The following is a 17,271-nucleotide window of genomic DNA, read 5'->3' as shown; positions in this document are numbered from 1 at the left end:
GACTTCGACCCATGAACCTGAGTTCTGCTGTCCGGGGAATTACAGAATAAATGACGTCATCCTTTCACCTATCAACCCTTCAAGTGAATTGTTTACTTGTGCTTATTCTTCAGTTTTTCTTGTCCCAGTCCATGAGACGTTTCTCACGTAGCATCTTTCCAGCCACTTTCCCATCCTGCTTGCTCCCTTTGGCGTGCTCTCCAGTTCATTTATGTCCAGCGTAAATACGTCATGCAGCTGTCCAGGTGTGGTGTTCGGGTTGCGTCCGTTGTGTTTTCACAGTCATGCTAAGCTGTTGGCTCATCCATGCTCCCGAAGGCCCTTAGTGTGTACTATTGTGGAACTTAAGTGGGAAGAACATACTACACAGATGGAACCAAGGATTAGTGACGATTATGAAAAATTACAGTGATGTCTGTGGACATTCTGTCCCTCATTTCTCTGTGTACGCCTGCTGCCACACTCAAGGTAGTTAGGAGGGGAGCAAGCATTTATTGCATGCAGACTATGTGTAAGATGAGGTCTTCAGACTTACATTTACTACCTGTTTAACTTTACAAACAACCATAGTCACACCTATTATTAAACTCTATGTTACACTCAGGAGACAGAGATTAGGAGAAATTAGCAACATGCCTAAGATCACATCGTTTGTAATTGGTGGAGTGTGAATATGAGTCTATGTTGGCCTCCAAATCCTATGTTTGATAAGGTGCCAAGGCTCCTGTTTTCATGATCTCTGAAAAACATGGACAAGAAGACACCTTAAAGAAGTTATGTTTTCTTCTTCCTATCCTGCAAAGAAAGAAAGGATCTGAATTACTGTGTTTCTGGTCTGTGCCAGTTGTGCCATATCTGTTTATCTCATTTAGTCTTCAGGACAATGCTGTGAGGAGAACATTATTGTCATGACCATTTTATAGGTGAAAAAACCATGGCTCAGAGAAGACAAATCGAGGTCTTTGTCACACAACTAGTTGTAATTTAGAGTCAACATGCTTTCTCCCTCATTATGCCACTTCTCAAAGAGGGTTTTCTTTTTTTTTTTCTTTTTTTAAACTTTTAATTAACATACAATATATTATTAGCCCCAGGGGCACAGGTCTGTGAATTGCCTGGTTTACACACTTCACAGCACTCACCATAGCACGTATCTTCCCCAATGTCCATAACCCAACCGTCTTCTCCATACCCCCTCCCCCCGGCAACCTTCAGTTTGTTTTGTGAGATTAAGAGTCTCTTATGGTTTGTCTCCCTCCCGATCCCATCTTGTTTCATTTTTTCCTTCCCTGCCCCCCAAAACTCCCTTTGCCTCTTAACTTCCTCATATCAGGGAGATCATGTGATAATTGTTCAAAGAAGGTTTTCAACTCAACCCTGAGTATTTCCCTCCATATGGTCTCTGGCTAGAATGTTGCCCACCATGACAGTCTTCCCTTTGCTGTGCAACATTTCCAGAAGTAGTGATTTCCCAAATTACTTGAGTGGAAAAGAAAAGAACCCTTACCAAATTAAAGGAGCATCCACTCATTATTAAAGGCTTTCTGTATGCATAGCTTTAGACCAAGGATCAGCTATGGAAAGCATAGCAGGAAGCTGACTGAAGTTACTAGAGCTTAGCTCAGATGGAGCCCATCATGCTCCCTTCCTCTCCTATGGTATGACCCCATCCATGAATTGATGGTAAGTGCAGTGGCTGCTGTCAAGACCTGATCATTTAGTGATGTTCCCCTGAGGGCCACGGACCCATCATCCTTCAGGTGGAATTGATTTACTTGCCAAATCATAGGTCCAGAAGTTTAGAGACCGCTAGTAGGAATTTTGCCAAATATCATTACTATTCTTTGCATTTGCAAAGAATGTAAGTGTTCACAGAACATTTATCACTTAGATTATTCTGTTTGTTCATCCCAACCAACTGGTAATGGAGGCCAGCAAGGGTTCATTGCTCTGCTTTGCAAATGAGTAGTCAGAAACTCAAGAGAGACTGAGACTTGCTCATAGCCTCACAGTCTCTAAGAGGCAGAGCCCAAACACAGTCTCTTCGAGCTGCAAATTCTATACGTGTCCTTTGCTGTCTCTTTTCCCTTCACTCCTCTCGCACTGTCTGCCAGATTTCTTGTACATCTTTGCCCTTGACATTGTGTGAGCAGTCAAAAGCTCAGAAAGAACTGAGCTGTACCAAGCTGGAACTGCTCCTTTCTCAGACTTCCCTTCCCAAGCCATCTGGTCACCCTGCCTTTCCACAAACCAGATGTGATGGTTTGTAGGTTGTCATCAATCTTCACTGTCACCGGCAAGTCAGTTGACCCTGCAACACTAAGCTGCTGTAAACATTCTTTCCCACAGGCAAATACCTGTGTATCAATCTTAATGTCACACTAACCATTTGAAAAACTTACAACTTTGCTTCATTTCTCTAGGGTGGACAGGGAATTGAACAATTGCCCTTGAAGCCAAGCCTTTCCTGTGGGTTGGCTCACTGAAGAACATCTGACCTAAAAGGTGCTTTGCTTTGACCCTGAGCAGAAGGAACAATGTCCATACCACCCAGCTCAGAGTCAAAGTCCGCTGACTACCACCCCCACCCCTGTCCCCATCGCTCCTTGGCAACCACTAATCTAGCCTCTCTGTCTAAAATGTCATCATTTGGGGTGCCTGGGTGGCTCAGTGGATTAAAGCCTCTGCCTTCGGCTCAGGTCATGATCGCGGGGTCCTGGGATTGGAGCCCCACATCGGGCTCTCTGCTCAGCGGGGAGCCTGCTTCCCCCCTCTCTCTGCCTGCCTCTCTGCCTACTTGTGATCTCTGTCAAATAAATAAATAAAATCTTTTAAAAATATATAAAATGTCATCATTTCAAAAATGTTACATGAATGGCATTAGATAGTATGTAACCTTTCGGGATTGGCTTTTTTCTACTGAGCATAATTCCCAGAGATTCATCCAAGTTGTGTTACAGATTTTTGTTTTTCTTTATTATCTAAAAACATACATTAAAATTTATCTATTTAGTTTTAAAATTTTTTTAACTTTCAATTAGCCTTATTTGTTCGTCTGTTTTAACTAAAATCTGTAGTCAGGGTTACAGAGGCTAGATGTCCCACTTCCTAACCAGGGGACTTCTCGATTGCTTAATCTTCCTGAGAGACTCCATGTCCTTACATGAGCATGATAATTAGACTTTTATATTTGACTTTTGAAAATTTCAAGGGGGAGAAGCATCCAAATGCCCTTCATTAATGGAGTTGTATTATACTGATGCGGGACAATGTCCTCTTTAGCCACAGTAACTCCAAGTTCCAGTATTGCAAGGATTGGGATAAACAGAAGGCCTCAAGCATTATTTGGAAGGGGAAGACATTAGATTCCATGGCCTACCTTTTCTATGTCTCCTGTCACTCATATTGTCTAAGAGAAAGGATCTGATTGGGTTGATTGGCCGTTTCCAATACAAAAAAACTGCAGTGGGCTCACATCAAACCTCATGAAGGTGTCCTTTCTCATGGCCCTCTTGTAGATGCACTAGGAGCATCTCTAAACTTCTTTGTCAGCCCATCAGTCAGAAACAACCAAAGATGGAGATTGTCTTAGGCGGTGATGCCTATGTTACTGGAGGTATTCATGTTGAGGTTTATGGCCATAGAGTAGATATGGGACTATAAGCAGAAAACAAAACTGATCTTTGGTTTAGTCCTTTGAAGATGAGGAGCGGGGCACCTGGGTGGCTCAGTGGATTAAGCCGCTGCCTTCGGCTCAGGTCATGATCTCAGGGTCCTGGGATCGAGTCCCGCATCGGGCTCTCTGCTCAGCAGGGAGCCTGCTTCCCTCTCTCTCTCTCTCTGGCTGCCTGTCTACTTGTGATTTCTCTCTGTCAAATAAATAAATCTTTAAAAAAAAAAAAAAGATGAGGGGCGGAATTTATTTTATTCAACTTAGTGAAAAAATGGAAAGTCCCCATTTAGCATTCTCAGAGGGGATTCTGGCTTTGAAAGTTTCTTAGGGCTTAATGGACCCCCATGGAGGATACTGTTTCACAAAGTGGTTATGGGGAGCAAAATTCAATGGCTGAGAACAGCTTTGGGCAGCTATAAAGCCTTATACAAACACAAGGGATCTCACAGTCACTTGACTGACATAACACGAATTCGGTCTCATCAAAGTAGCTTCTTGGTTTGGAAAGGAAATGTGTGTGTGTGTGTGTGTGTGTGTGTGTGTGTTTTAAATAAGAGAACCTGGTTTGTCATAGCGAGGAAGGTTAAACAGGAAAATGAAAAAAATATATAGATATACATGCACTTGTGTTTCTGAAAGGAGACAGTAGAGTTCAGTGCTGAGCTGGAAATAAGGCCCTCACTTGTTCTTGGGAAGTGTCTGTGGGCAGGAGCTACAGACTCTGATGACAGCTTCTGGGTTTCTTATGAAAAGAGTAGGAACAAAGGTCAGTCATCAGGCACATCCTGGAAACTGGGCTAGGATAGATACCTAAAACAAACAAATTCATTGAAAGCTTACAAGTCCTGGTACTTTCTCAGACTCTCCAATTCAGACTCAGGAACTAAAGTGCGTCTTGGTGTATTTAATCGAACAACTCCTTACGTTCTCAACTTTCAAAATAAGACCTTTTTCTCGGTCAGGTTCAGACTGGGGGGATGGGAGGAACAGCCGCCGGGGATGAGCCTGTCCCTCATGAACACCATAAAAGCTTATTCCACTTGGCAGCAGTCCTCCTCACCTCGGGAACGAGTAAGTCCTGGCTGCCACTGACCCCGAGCTGAAGTGAGGCCTTCAGGACCACAGAGGGAGAGTTGTGTGCCCCTCTGCTTCTCCATCTGTGAGCAGCCCGGCTCTGCCCAGCCGCCCTGCGCACTGGTACTTCAGGGACGCCAGAGACCAGATCACAGATTTTTAATTTCCATGGTGAATTCTACTGTCTTGATTTTGTGGGTCTGGGACATGAATAGGTGCAGTAAGATATATCTTTGCATTGCCCCAAGTCCCAAGTCCTAAGTGCCCCTTCCTCTCCTGTGCTCCCTCTCGTCCCAGGATTTGCCATATTTTCTTGTCTTTTGTGATTTTTCTGTCAGCTTCCCTAAAACGTGAGGTCCTTCAGGACAGGGATTGTGTCTTTTTTCTTGCTACCCCTGTCTTTAGCAGAATGCCTAGCACATAATAGGTGGTTTATAAATGTTTATTGACTGAACACAGAAGAACCAGAAAGCATCCATAGGAAGGGGAGGGCCCTGGAATCCACGTTCCATGAGGAGCTAGGGGTGTGCGTGTGTGTGAGTGTATGTGGTGTGCAGACGTGGACAGAAACGTCCATCTCCTAATTCCTGGAACCGGTGAATCTGTTATGTTACGTGCTACGAGGAAATCCTAGTTGCAGATGGGATTAGCGTTTTTAATCTGCTGACCTTAAATGGGGAGACTGTTGTCGATTTTCCAGGTAGTCCAAGTCATCACAGGGTTCTTACAAGAGGGAAGCAGAAGGGTCAGAGTCTGAGACACAGACGTGACGCAGAAGCAGAGGTTGGAGTGCCGTGGCTACACACCCAGGACTGCAGGCAGCCTCCAGAAGTTGGGAAAGTCAAATGATGGACTCTTCCCAGACCCTCCAGAAGGACGGGGCCTCTGCCAACACCTTCATTTGAGCTCTGTGAGGCCCTTTCCAGCCTTCTGACCTCCCAAACTGTAATATAATAAATTTGCTGTTTTAAGCCACTGAATTTGTGGTAATTCGTTACAGCAGCAGTTAGAAACCGATATAGAGCCCAGGCTTGGGAGGGCACCTCAGAAAAGAGCCTAACAGAGAGTGACAACCTGGAATAGGAAATGGCCATGTGGGAGTGGCCCAGTCAGCCCCCAGAGAGATGGTCCCAGCCGGATCACCCCAGAGGAAAATGAGTTGGTAGAGATCAGAATTGGTGACAGCTCCCTGTGGACAGCACTCACCCTCCCAGATAGTCAGTGCCTCTATCGCTGTAATAGCTTGGGAGAAACCACAGTGGAGCGTAGCGTGGAAGGGTCCATCAGTCAGGCTTGGGTTGGACTTCTCTGCCGCCCATGACTGTGATCTGAAGCAAGTTGTGTAACCTGTTCAAGCCACAGTTTTGTTTTGTTTTGTTTTGTTTTTTAAGATTTTATTTATTTATTTGATAGAGAGAGAGAGATCTCAAGTAGGCAGAGAAGCAGGCGGGGAGGTGGGGAAGCAGGCTCCACGCTGAACAGAGAGCCCATTGTGGGGCTCCATCCCAGGACCCCGGGATCATGACCTGAGCTGAAGGCAGAGGCTTTAATCCACTGAGCCACCCAGGCACCCCGACAGCAGGACTTTAAACCAAGCATGGGAACCTTCTGAGCACAGGGCCCCATTGCATCGTGCCCACGCCCACAAAGCTGGCCCTGAATATTCTCACGTAAGAAGTGATAGACCCGCTTTGGGAAGCAGGGGTGACTGGGGCAGCGAGGAAGTGCGAGGCCTTGAGAGATGATAAGGGTGGGGTCTCCAGACATAACGAAGAGCACGTAGAAAGATGGTGAGAAGGAGAAACGGAATGAGACAGGAGCTAAAGCAGCGGCAAGAGGAAGGCTGTTGTCTTTGGACCAGCGGAGCACCCGTGCCACCCCGTGTGGAGAGCAGGAGAACCACTGCCACCCCCCCCACCCCCCCACCCCCCCCACCCCTGGCTTCCAGCACCACAAACAGAGCACCAAACAGATGGGCACCTCTGACTCTGTGGAGCAGTCTGGAAGGTTTTCCAGCCTCCATGTGGTACCTCCCTGGAATCCGACAGGCCACAGTGGCTTCCTTCTCTTCCTAAAGATGTGGGAAGATGAAGCAAATGAAAATGGCGGCGGGTGGGTTATTTGGCTGTGGAAGGGCTTGGCATGCTGTTGCTCGGAGAATTTCATCCTGGTCATGTCGAGACAGCAATTCCCCGGGGCGGGGTGGGGTGGGGGGGGACTGGCGGACCTGTGGTCTGTGTGGTGTCAGGAGATACTATTTCACTGTAGACTATGACTGGCAGAGACCTAGCAACCCCAGCCCGAATACAGACGGACATATGTTTGTCTGGAAGGGACGGGAGGTCTCCAGCCCATCCCTCCCTCTGCTCACTGAAGGGACATCCCTCAGCTGCGTGATCCCCCTTTGCACGGCACCCCCCCCCCACTCCCCACTGCCGTGGACTGATTGTGCTAGGTGCCCTCCAGCACCTCTGACTTTATAAAGCAGAAAAATGCACAGTGTGTCTTAGCAATAGACCAACATTGTGTTTTAATGGAGTTTTGCGGGGGTGGGGGTATCAGCCTTTCCTTTTGTTGTGTGCTGTCCAGATGCCTCTTGAGCATTCTGGTATGCTCTCCTCATGCTGTGTGAGAGGCATCGTGACCATGTGTACAAGCCAGAGCTGTCGCCTGAGAGCTTTGTCAGTATTAGGAACGACAGTGCATCCAGGAAAAGCTTTTGGTTGGAGAGTACTGGAATAGCTGTAAATGCGCTCTTCTAGCCCTGCCATTAAATTATTGGGACATTTTGCTTCTTTCTCTTCCCTCTTCCCCCAAACCACTTCAATTTCTGAAAATGTGTTACTGATTTTGTGTGGTCTCCTGCCTTGTACCCTCCACTTCCCTCCTACGGCACTCTCCTTTTTGGGCACTGCCACATGTCGAATGAATTTTAATCCAGGGGGTCACACAGGTTTTGCTAGGGTGGCTTAGAAGGTAGGCCTGGTAAATTAAGCCGTAGCAGAATCCAGTCTGATTACGAGCTGGGTTATAATACATGTTCTAAGTGCAGGATTTGGAGCGGAGGGCCACGACTTTAATCATTTCCCCAGATAAGCACTTGTTAAGCCTGGTCTGGTGGGTTCTTACACACCTTTGATGAGGAAGGAAAGTGGAATGCTGGGTGTTGTCATGAGCTAAAATTGGTAAATTCTGTGATCCTGAAGCTGGGGCATCTGAAGAAAAAGTGACCTTGATGAGTGTCTTCATTTGCCTGGCTGTGCTTGTCTGCAGCGATTGGAAAGACCTGCCTTCAGCCCCCATCGCTTGGTGTGTACCTTAGCAAATGTCTGCTGACCCATGATGCCCAGACAGGAACCTCTTGAAGGCTGATGCTTTCAGATGCTTTCAAAATGACCAGTTACTCATCGGTAAGTGGTGATTAAGAGTTCTGGAGTCATCCCTGAGTAGCACTTCTTTCACTCTTGTGAGCAAAGATGTACCTTGAATTACAGTCTGCCTTTCATACATATCCTTGAAAGCTGGAAGGATCCCTAGCAACCTGGTCTCGGAGAAATCATACGAGAGTAACAGGCATTTCTTCATTGTATTTATATTACACTCTTCCTACTTTCCAACTTCTGAACATCTTTCAATTACCACTCTTTCAATTACCACTTTCTTCCTAAAAGCACAAGAGCCCAAAAGAGGTACTTCTATTACAGGTAAAGTTAGATCAGATAAGAAGATCTAGCAGGGATTTAAATTTCATGGAATAAGAAAAATGAATTCTGGTGTCCAATTATGTAGGGCATAGACAAATACAAGAACAACATTGGCTAACATGCGGAGAAATGGCTGCCTCCTAAGATTTGTTTAGGTCCAGGGAGGTCTTTGCTTTTGCCTAAACTCAGATTTGCCAGGAAAATTCCAAAGAGAACAAACATTTGAATTGATCCTCTTATGATGTGTATGGGGATGGGTATGTAGGTGTGTAATGTGTTTATGGGTGAGGGAGCAGTGTCAACTAGTGACCACTGTAACTAACTAGCACATTCCCTGGCTTTCTGAGTGCCTGACTGCACAGAGACGGAGGAAACCCCAATGATTATGAAAACTAAATATCCCAACATTTATGGGAGTGAGATCTCAATGTGGATTAAATTTAATTTCAAGAATACTGAAATAAAGCTGGCTGAAGAGGAGAAATTTCTAACACCATTTTTTAACTATATATAGAACACACATACACACTTAGACACACACACGCAACATACTTCTTTCCTACCATCTCAGCTTTCAATATATTTTTCCAATTTTTAAAAAAGATTTTATTTATTTATCTGAGAGCAAGAGAGAGAGCTAGCAACAGAGAGTACAGCAGGGAGGAGAGGGAGAAGCAGGCTCCCCACTGAACAGGGAGGTGATGTGGGGCTCGATCCCCAAACCCCGGGATCATGACTTAGCTGAAGGCAGATGCTTAACTGAGCCACCCAGGTGGCTATGGTCCCCCCCACCCCCACACTGTAATCATTCCACTTATATAGAGTTTTTCTGTTTGTGCATTTTCATGATTACATAATATTCTATTGAATGGCCATTGTGTGGTTTATTATTTCCTAGCTGTTGGGTGGCTCAGTTCTTTCCAATGTTTAATTATTATAAAAGCAATGCAGCAATGCTCTAGATATTTTTGCCTACACAGCTTCTCTTCACTCTTGAAATACTTTATTAGAATAATTAGAACTCATTTTGTTGCAAATTGTATAGCTCATTGAAGCAGCCTAAGTCAAACAGGTTTTATTGATAAGCATATAGATACAAAATGCAAGGCACATGTAGGAATTGGAAGGTTATCCAGAACAACTCATTGTCCCTCTCTTGTCTCTTGTTTTCTTTAGATTGCCTTTCCCTTGTTGCATCACCACTTCCTCATATCAGGGAGATCATATGATAGTTGTCTTTCTCTGCTTGACTTATTTCCCTGCCTACTCCTGGTTTCCTGATAGCTTTGCCTCACACAGGGCTTTGACTTGCCTTGGAGCCAGAGACCCAGGTATCTGTCAGAAGAATCTAGAGCCAACCGTCTTCTGATCAAAATTTTTGTATCTCTTATTAAATTATTGAGCACGGGGCGCCTGGGTGGCTCAGTGGGTTAAGCCGCTGCCTTTGGCTTAGGTCATGATCTCAGGATCCTGGGATCGAGGCCCGCATTGGGCTCTCTGCTCAGCAGGGAGCCTGCTTCCCTCTCTCTCTCTCTCTCTCTCTCTCTCTCTGCCTGCCTCTCTGTCTACTTGTGATCTCTCTCTGTCAAATAAATAAATAAAATCTTCAAATAAATAAATAAATAAATAATTGAGCACGAATCTGAATAGCGAGGCTCCCCTGACTTTGTGACTTGTGCTTTCATCTGATTGGTGGAGAGGGTACAGGCAAGTCTCTGACAGCTGCCTAGACTCAAATCAACCCCTACCACATACTAGCCATGTAGGCTTGGGTCCTTTTCTCGGCTTCCCCGTGTCTCTGTTTGCCCATCTGTATATGAGTATAACAGTGGCACCACTGCATGAGGTTTTTGGGAAGATGAAATAAAATATCCCTTGTCAAGGAACATAAGAAGTCTTCAATAGGTGTTGGCCCTTAGTTATTGTTTTTTTGTTTGTTTGTTTGCTCTTAGTTTCTTTTAAGTTTTGTATTATGGAAAAATATGCATAACATAAAATTTACCATTTTAACCATTTTTAAGGGTACAATTCAGTGGCATTAAGTATATTCACACTGTCTATCCTTAGAGCTGTTTCATCATCCCAAACTGTAGCTCTTGTTTTTTAAATTCTTATCATCAGGATTATTTCAAATATGGCTTCCTGGGTCCTCCTGCGGAAGGGTGTGATGGGGACTCTTCCTGAAGAAAGGAACATGGTGGATAGGCACTCTAAGTTCTTACTGAAACCATCACATATTTTCAGTTCTTTAAGAATTACAGAGCATGCTCAGTCTTTATTTTATGTAGTTCTCCTAAGGAAGGAGTTCTTGAAGTAGGAAGGGGCTGTAACCTTATGTTATAGGAGAGGACCTTGAGGGTAAAGAAATCTGACTTGCCCAATACCTCCCAGAATGCCTGCAGAGCCAGGACTCAGAGTCAAGTCTTCTTAATCTAAGTTCATGCTTTTTTTGTCTGACAGCCCAAAAAATGTGATTACTCAAGCCAAGCTTTCTTCCCATTTGGTACGGTTCCTATTACCTACTCTAGTTCAAACTCTGAGAAGGAAGAGAAGATTTCTCAAATTTGGACTTGTGGGTGAGCTCTTTCTGGGAAGTACAGGCCTGTAAGAATCTGACAGTGTAGTTTCCAGTTTGCATCCTTAACATCAAGGAAAAGCAACAATCGTTTGGTGATTTATTTCATGATTCTGTGAAAACCAAAGAGTGGAAGACGGATTGGTTAATGGACCTCATAACTTTTACCTTGAGAAGGTTTAGAAATATTTGCTGGAAACAAATGGCATTACTAGGCAGATTTTTTTCAAATGAGATAGAGAAAAAGATACCATTACATCAAAATGGGCAAGTTTCTACTGGTGCTTTATGGTTTGTACAAAGAAACATATTTTGTCTGCTTGGCTTGATTAATTTTTTTTTTTTAAGTGAAAAACACCTTTGTCAAATGCCAAAAGTTTATTTTATATAAAAACCACAGGAAGAAAGCTGTGTGGACTCAAGCTACCCCACAGCACCTTTCTAATAACTAGATTAATGTTTGCTATTAGGGAATCTTTCCATTAAATTAATGGCCACCTTTTTGGATTAGACACTCACCTTCCATTTGGCACTTTGACTCATTTCCTTGTTGCTTGTTCTGAAAGAAAATCACTTAGGATAACTGAACACCTTAGTGCAGTGAGCTTTTGTTTTGTCTGTTCTGATCACTCCTTTTGTATCAGATGTATGGATTCTCCTGTGCTCTTCCATATCAACAAGCACATCTTCTCTCTGGCTTTCTATCTGATCTCAGCCCCTCTTTGCTAACCTGATCCCCACCCCATCTCTGCTGCTCTGTTTTCCTCAACTCTACAGTATCAGTTATACTGATCTCCTCGTAACTCTCTGCTATGCTTTCTTCAGACAGTCCCCATGTCGTCATCAATGCTGTCCTCGCCTTTCCGTTTATCTGTGTGGAACACCTTTCCCTTTCAGCCACTCTGAACATTTCCATCCTTCACTGCCAGTTCAAGTCCCACTTATTCTCTAAGGCTTTCCTGACAATTTCACTGCATATAGAGTTCATCCTTCTGTGAGGCTATGTTATAAATTACGACCGTTATTTCTTGAGGACCTATTAAGTGCCAGGCCCGTTATCTCTACCCCTCATTACAACTAAACAAGGAAATTACTGTCATCCTTACTTTTTAAAAGAGGAAACCAAGGGTCAGAAAGAGTAGATAACATGCCCCAGGTTACACAGCCTAAATCGCCAATCTGAGGACTGAACTATAGGAGTCAATGATTCTAAAGCTCTTCTTTTTTCTGCCTATGCTGGCTCCTAGCTCTACTACCTAAAGGTGCTCTCTATGTGCCCTGGGTGCTCTAGTCTTCTCTTCTCATTTAGTTCTTGAAATCAAGGATTATATTATTTAAGAATTGCATTCAGCTGCTACAGAGATCCAGGACCATGATGGCTTCAATAAGGGAGAAGCTGATGTTTCTCTCACTTAAAAGGAGTCCCGAGGAAGTGGGCCAGGCAATAATGTGGACCCTGAGAGTATCATGGTCCTAGCCTCGTTTAGCTCTTCCGTTCATCAACCCCCTCAATGTGAGCCTTACGGTTGTGTTCACAAGATGATTCTGGAAGACCAGTAATCATATTTGTGTTCCAGGCAAGATGGTGGAAAGGAGGGGAAGGATAGCATTGGCTTCCCAGTCAAATTCTTCAAACCTTTTCCAGAAGCTTCACCTTATATCTTCTGTTTATGTCTTGTTGGCCACCACATCTACAAGGGAGGCTGGGAAATATTTTATAGCGGAGTACACTGATCCACCCGACAATAAAGGTATTTGAGAAAGAAATGGATGTTAAACAGGTGACTAGCAGTCTCTGCCACCAAGACCCATGTCCCAGGCTTCTTTTATATTTTTATAGCACCTAGAAGGTGCCCAGTAAAAACTGGTGGACAATGTAATATGGAGAAATACAGAGTGGAAAACGTCATTTAGAAAATTGATAAATGAAGAAACTGAAGGAACAATAGCCTCATGGGATGTCTAATTTATAAATACTTAATAAGAAAATAAATGTCCACGTTCTTTTCCCTAAACAATCTTGCTGTCACTCAGCTTCCTGTACAGAATGCTTATAAAATGAACATCAAGATTAAGAAAATGAGGCCAAGTCTTTTGAAATTATTTTGAGTAGATTCATTGTTTCTTCCAGCCTTTATTCTTTGCATACATTTTATTTCCATTTACAAAATTGGAATCATAAAATGTTCTGTTTTCCAAAGGACTCATTGCGAACAACCACTTCTGACAAAATGACCAGTACTCAGGCAATGTCTGATGAGCACTTAGAGAAAAAAGAGTAGATTACATTTCCAATAGAAATTAGCGTTATGCATTTCTGGAACTGTCCTGAGTTTCTTATTTTGATTTGCAAAATAATTCAAAAGCTTGAAAGAAAAATCCATGGTAATTACCTGAAGTGTTTCTCTAGCCCCCAGATTAACTTTGAGAGAAGGTTTCTGTTTGAGATTAAAAGCACACTTTTGTAACTTTGAATTTTGAAATGATTTCATATTTCGAAGGAATTTGTAAGAATAATGTAAGGAATAATGTATGCCCTTGACACAGCATCACGTGTTTCCAGTTAGGCCCATTTGCTTTATCATTCTCTTCCCGCCCCCCCCCCCCCATGGTATGTGTGTACGAGTTCTTTTTTTTTTACCCTGAAACTTCTGAGAGTAAATTAGAGATGTCATGTGCTAGGATACTTCTAAACACTTCAAAATATTGGCTGAGAGAAAGATATTCTCTTATATAACCACGGCAAAATGCTCAAAACAAGAAATTAGCCGTTGATATAATATTATTATCCAATTCATAGTTCATGTGCAAATTCCATTAATTGCCTCAATGGTTTCCTTTATAGCTATTTTATTTTCCCAAGCCAGAATCCAGTTTCAGATCATGCATCTGTGTAGTTGTCACGTCTCTTTAATCTGGAACAGTTTCTCAGCCTTTCTTTGATTTTCCTTAATTTGACATTAGGGGGAAAAAAAAGACAAGTTATTTGGTAGAAAGTCTTTAATGTGGGTTTGTCTGACTTGCCTCATGTTTACATTCAGGTTGTATCTTTTTTGGCAAGAATTGCACAGAAGTGATATTGTGTCCTTTTTTCAGTGTGTCATATGAGGAGACAGACAGTGTTGGTTTGTCTTGAGGCGCTTGGGGGGCTCAGTCGGTTAATCGTCTGCCTTTAGCTCAGGTCATGATCTCAGGGTCCTGGGATCAAGACCAAGGCTGGTTCCCTGCTCAACGGGGATCCTGTTCCTCCCTCTCCCCCTGCCTGGCCTTCTTGTGCTTTTTTGTGCATGCTCTCTCTGACATAAATAAGTAAAATCTTTAAAAAAATCTTTTTTGTTGTTTTTTAAAGATTATTTATTTATTTATTTATTTGACAGACAGATCACAAGTAGGCAGAGAGGCAGGAGGAAGCAGGCTCCCTGCAGGGCTCAATCCCAGTAGCCTGGGATCGTGACCAGAGCCGAAGGCAGAGGTTTTAACCCACTGAGCCACCCAGGTGCCCTCTTTAAAAAAATCTTATAAAATATTGGTTTGTCTCAATGCTGGTGATGCTGATTAGAATCACTGGTTGAGGGGGCATCTGCCAGATTTCTCCACTGTCAAGATACTATTTTCTTTGTAATTAATAAATGATTTGTAGGAAGGTTTTTTTCTTTTTCTTTTCTTTTCTTTTTTTTTTTTTTTTGACCTGTGTGAATATTCTCGTCCTCATCCAAGATTAATCTACTAGATTTAGCATCTACTGAAGATTTTCATATTCCATCATTCTTTCTGTTTTTCCTAAGCAGCATTCTGCTGTCAGAACAGCTTTTCCTTCTAAGGAGAGTTTCCGATGCTATGGGGCTATGTGTTTCTGAGCCTTGATCTTATTCTGCTAGGGCTGCTAGAACAAGATTCCATGGACTGGTGGGGGGGGGGGCGGCTTCAACAGCAGAGATTTATTTCTCACAGTTCTGGAGGCTATAAGTCCAAGATCAAATAGCAAGCCAGTTCCGCTCCTGGTGAGAGGTTCCTTCTGGCTTACGCATGGCCACCTTCTCGCTGTGTCCTCACGTGGCTCAGGGAGCTGGTGCACTGAGGACTCTTCCATCTTGTGTCAGACTATTAATCCAATCATGGGGTCTTACATTCACCATCAAACCTAATTACCTCCCAAAGGCTCCACCTCCTCATACCCTCACACTGGGGGTTAGGGCTTCAACATACACATTTTGTGGGAACACAAACATTCAGTCTATAACAGTCTTTATTAAGGAAGAACGAACCCAGAGTAAAAATATGGTCTCTCCCTTGGACTGTGATAATGAGCACTGAAGCTGGTGCATAGTAGAGGTAATTCCTTACTCGGTCTTCTTTAATGGCACTTTAGGGGCGCCTGGGTAGTTCAGTGGGTTAAGCCTCTTCCTTCAACTCAGGTCACGGTCCCAGGGTCCTGAGATCAAGCCCCGCATCATCCTCTCTGCTCAGCAGGGAGCCTACTCCCCCCCCACCCTCTGCCGCCTGCCCCATCTCTGCTCACCTCTCAACCTACTTGTGATCTCTCTCTCTGCTGAATAAATGCAGAAAAAATTCCTTTTTAAAAAAATAGCACCCTTCGGGGCGCCTGGGTGGCTCAGTGGGTTAAGCCGCTGCCTTCGGCTCAGGTCATGATCCCAGGGTCCTGGGATCGAGCCCCACGTCGGGCTCTCTGCTCAGCAGGGAGCCTGCTTCCTCCTCTCTCTCTCTGCCTGCCTCTCTGCCTACTTGTAATCTCTCTCTGTCAAATAAATAAATAAAATCTTTAAAAAAAAAATAGCACCCTTTAATTTTATTCTTATTTTTACTAGAAACTTTGAGGGAATTTGGCCACCTTCCCCCATTTTTAAAAAAAGACCTACTTTATTTATTTATTTGAGAGGAGAGTGCACGTGAGCAGGGGGAGGGGCAGAGGGAGAGGATCTCAGGCAGACCTGGCACTGAGGGCAGAGCCCAGTGCAGGGCTTGATCTCACAACCCTGAGATGATGACCATAACCCTAAGATCATGACCTGAGCTGAAATCAAGAGTTGGACACTTAACCAGCTGAGTCACCCAAGCACCCAGGCCACTTTGACCCTCATTTAGCATTAAAATCTGCTTTTTGTTTGTTGCTATCAGACAAATCTGGATTTAAATTTCCACACTTCAGTTGTGTATGTGATATTGGGTACTTTCTTTGGACTTTAGTCTCCTTGCCCATAAAGTAAGAATGATAACCCCTATTTCAAAAAGAGTATTGGGAGGGGGGGGGCACCTGGGTGGCTCAGTGGGTTAAGCTGCTGCCTTCGGCTCAGGTCATGATCTCAGGGTTCTGGGACCGAGTCCCGCATCGGGCTCTCTGCTCAGCAGGAAACCTGCTTCCCTCTCTCTCTCTCTGCCTGCTTCTCCGTCTACTTGTGATTTCTCTCTGTCAAATAAATAAATAAAATCTTTAAAAAAAAAAAAAAGAGTATTGGGAGGGGCGCCTGGGTGGCTCAGTCGATTAAGCGGCCAGCTTCAGCTCAGGTCATGATCCCAGGGTCCTGGGATCAAGCCCCACATTGGCAGAGAGCCTGCTTCTCCTTTCCCTCTGCTTGCTGCTCTACTTGTGCTCCCTCTCTGTCTCTTTGATAAAGAAATAGAATCTTAAATAAATAAATAAGTAAATAAAAAATAAAACAAAAATAGTATTGGGAGAAGTAAATGAAATAATGTATGTGAAAATGTGTAACATGGTATCTGATGCAAATAAGAGTTTAATATATTTTCTCCTCTTCATTTATAATTCCAAATTTTAATGACACAATTTTGCAAGTTTCTGGACTTGCAAGAAGTTAAATGCTTGACCTTCATTGAAGTGTTAAATGATCTTAGATACAAAGTCTGCCATCAGAATGAGAAAGTTTAGTGGTAGATGATTTGTTTGGTTACATCAGTTTTTTCCTTCCTCCCCTCCCCCCTCCCTTTCTTCCCCTTTCACATATACTTAACAGCATTTGCTAGGTGCCAGTCACTATTGTAGGCACTAGGGACAGGGCAACAGACAAAATTTCCTGACTTGACATCAATTATATTCTTTTTTTAAAATGAATTAATTATTTTTTATGAACATATAATGTTCATATATATATGTATATAATAATGTATATAATGTATTTTTATCCCCAAGGGTACAGGTATGTGAATGCCAGGTTTACACACTTCACAGCACTCACCATAGCAACACCAATTATATTCTAATCAAAGAA

General features: G+C 43.5%; 1 protein-coding gene across 1 annotated transcript in view; it reads left to right on the top strand.

Moving 5' to 3' along the window:
* The window catches only part of LOC309842885 (uncharacterized protein), a 30,095-nt gene extending 24,390 nt beyond the window's left edge, over window positions 1-5,705 (top strand). The window contains exons 7-8 of the mRNA XM_082687871.1: window positions 4,636-4,744; window positions 5,448-5,705. Coding sequence (XP_082543997.1) covers window positions 4,636-4,744; window positions 5,448-5,596 — 258 coding nt within the window. The 3' untranslated portion in view covers window positions 5,597-5,705. The remainder of the gene's footprint in view (window positions 1-4,635; window positions 4,745-5,447) is intronic.
* The last annotated feature ends 11,566 nt before the right edge of the window (window positions 5,706-17,271 follow it).

This window comes from Mustela nivalis (genome assembly GCF_964662115.1).
Source record: "Mustela nivalis genome assembly, chromosome: 10".
NCBI classification, from domain to species: Eukaryota; Metazoa; Chordata; class Mammalia; order Carnivora; family Mustelidae; genus Mustela; species Mustela nivalis.
Note: the sequence above shows the minus strand (reverse complement) of the source record. Positions and strands in the feature narration are given on the sequence as shown.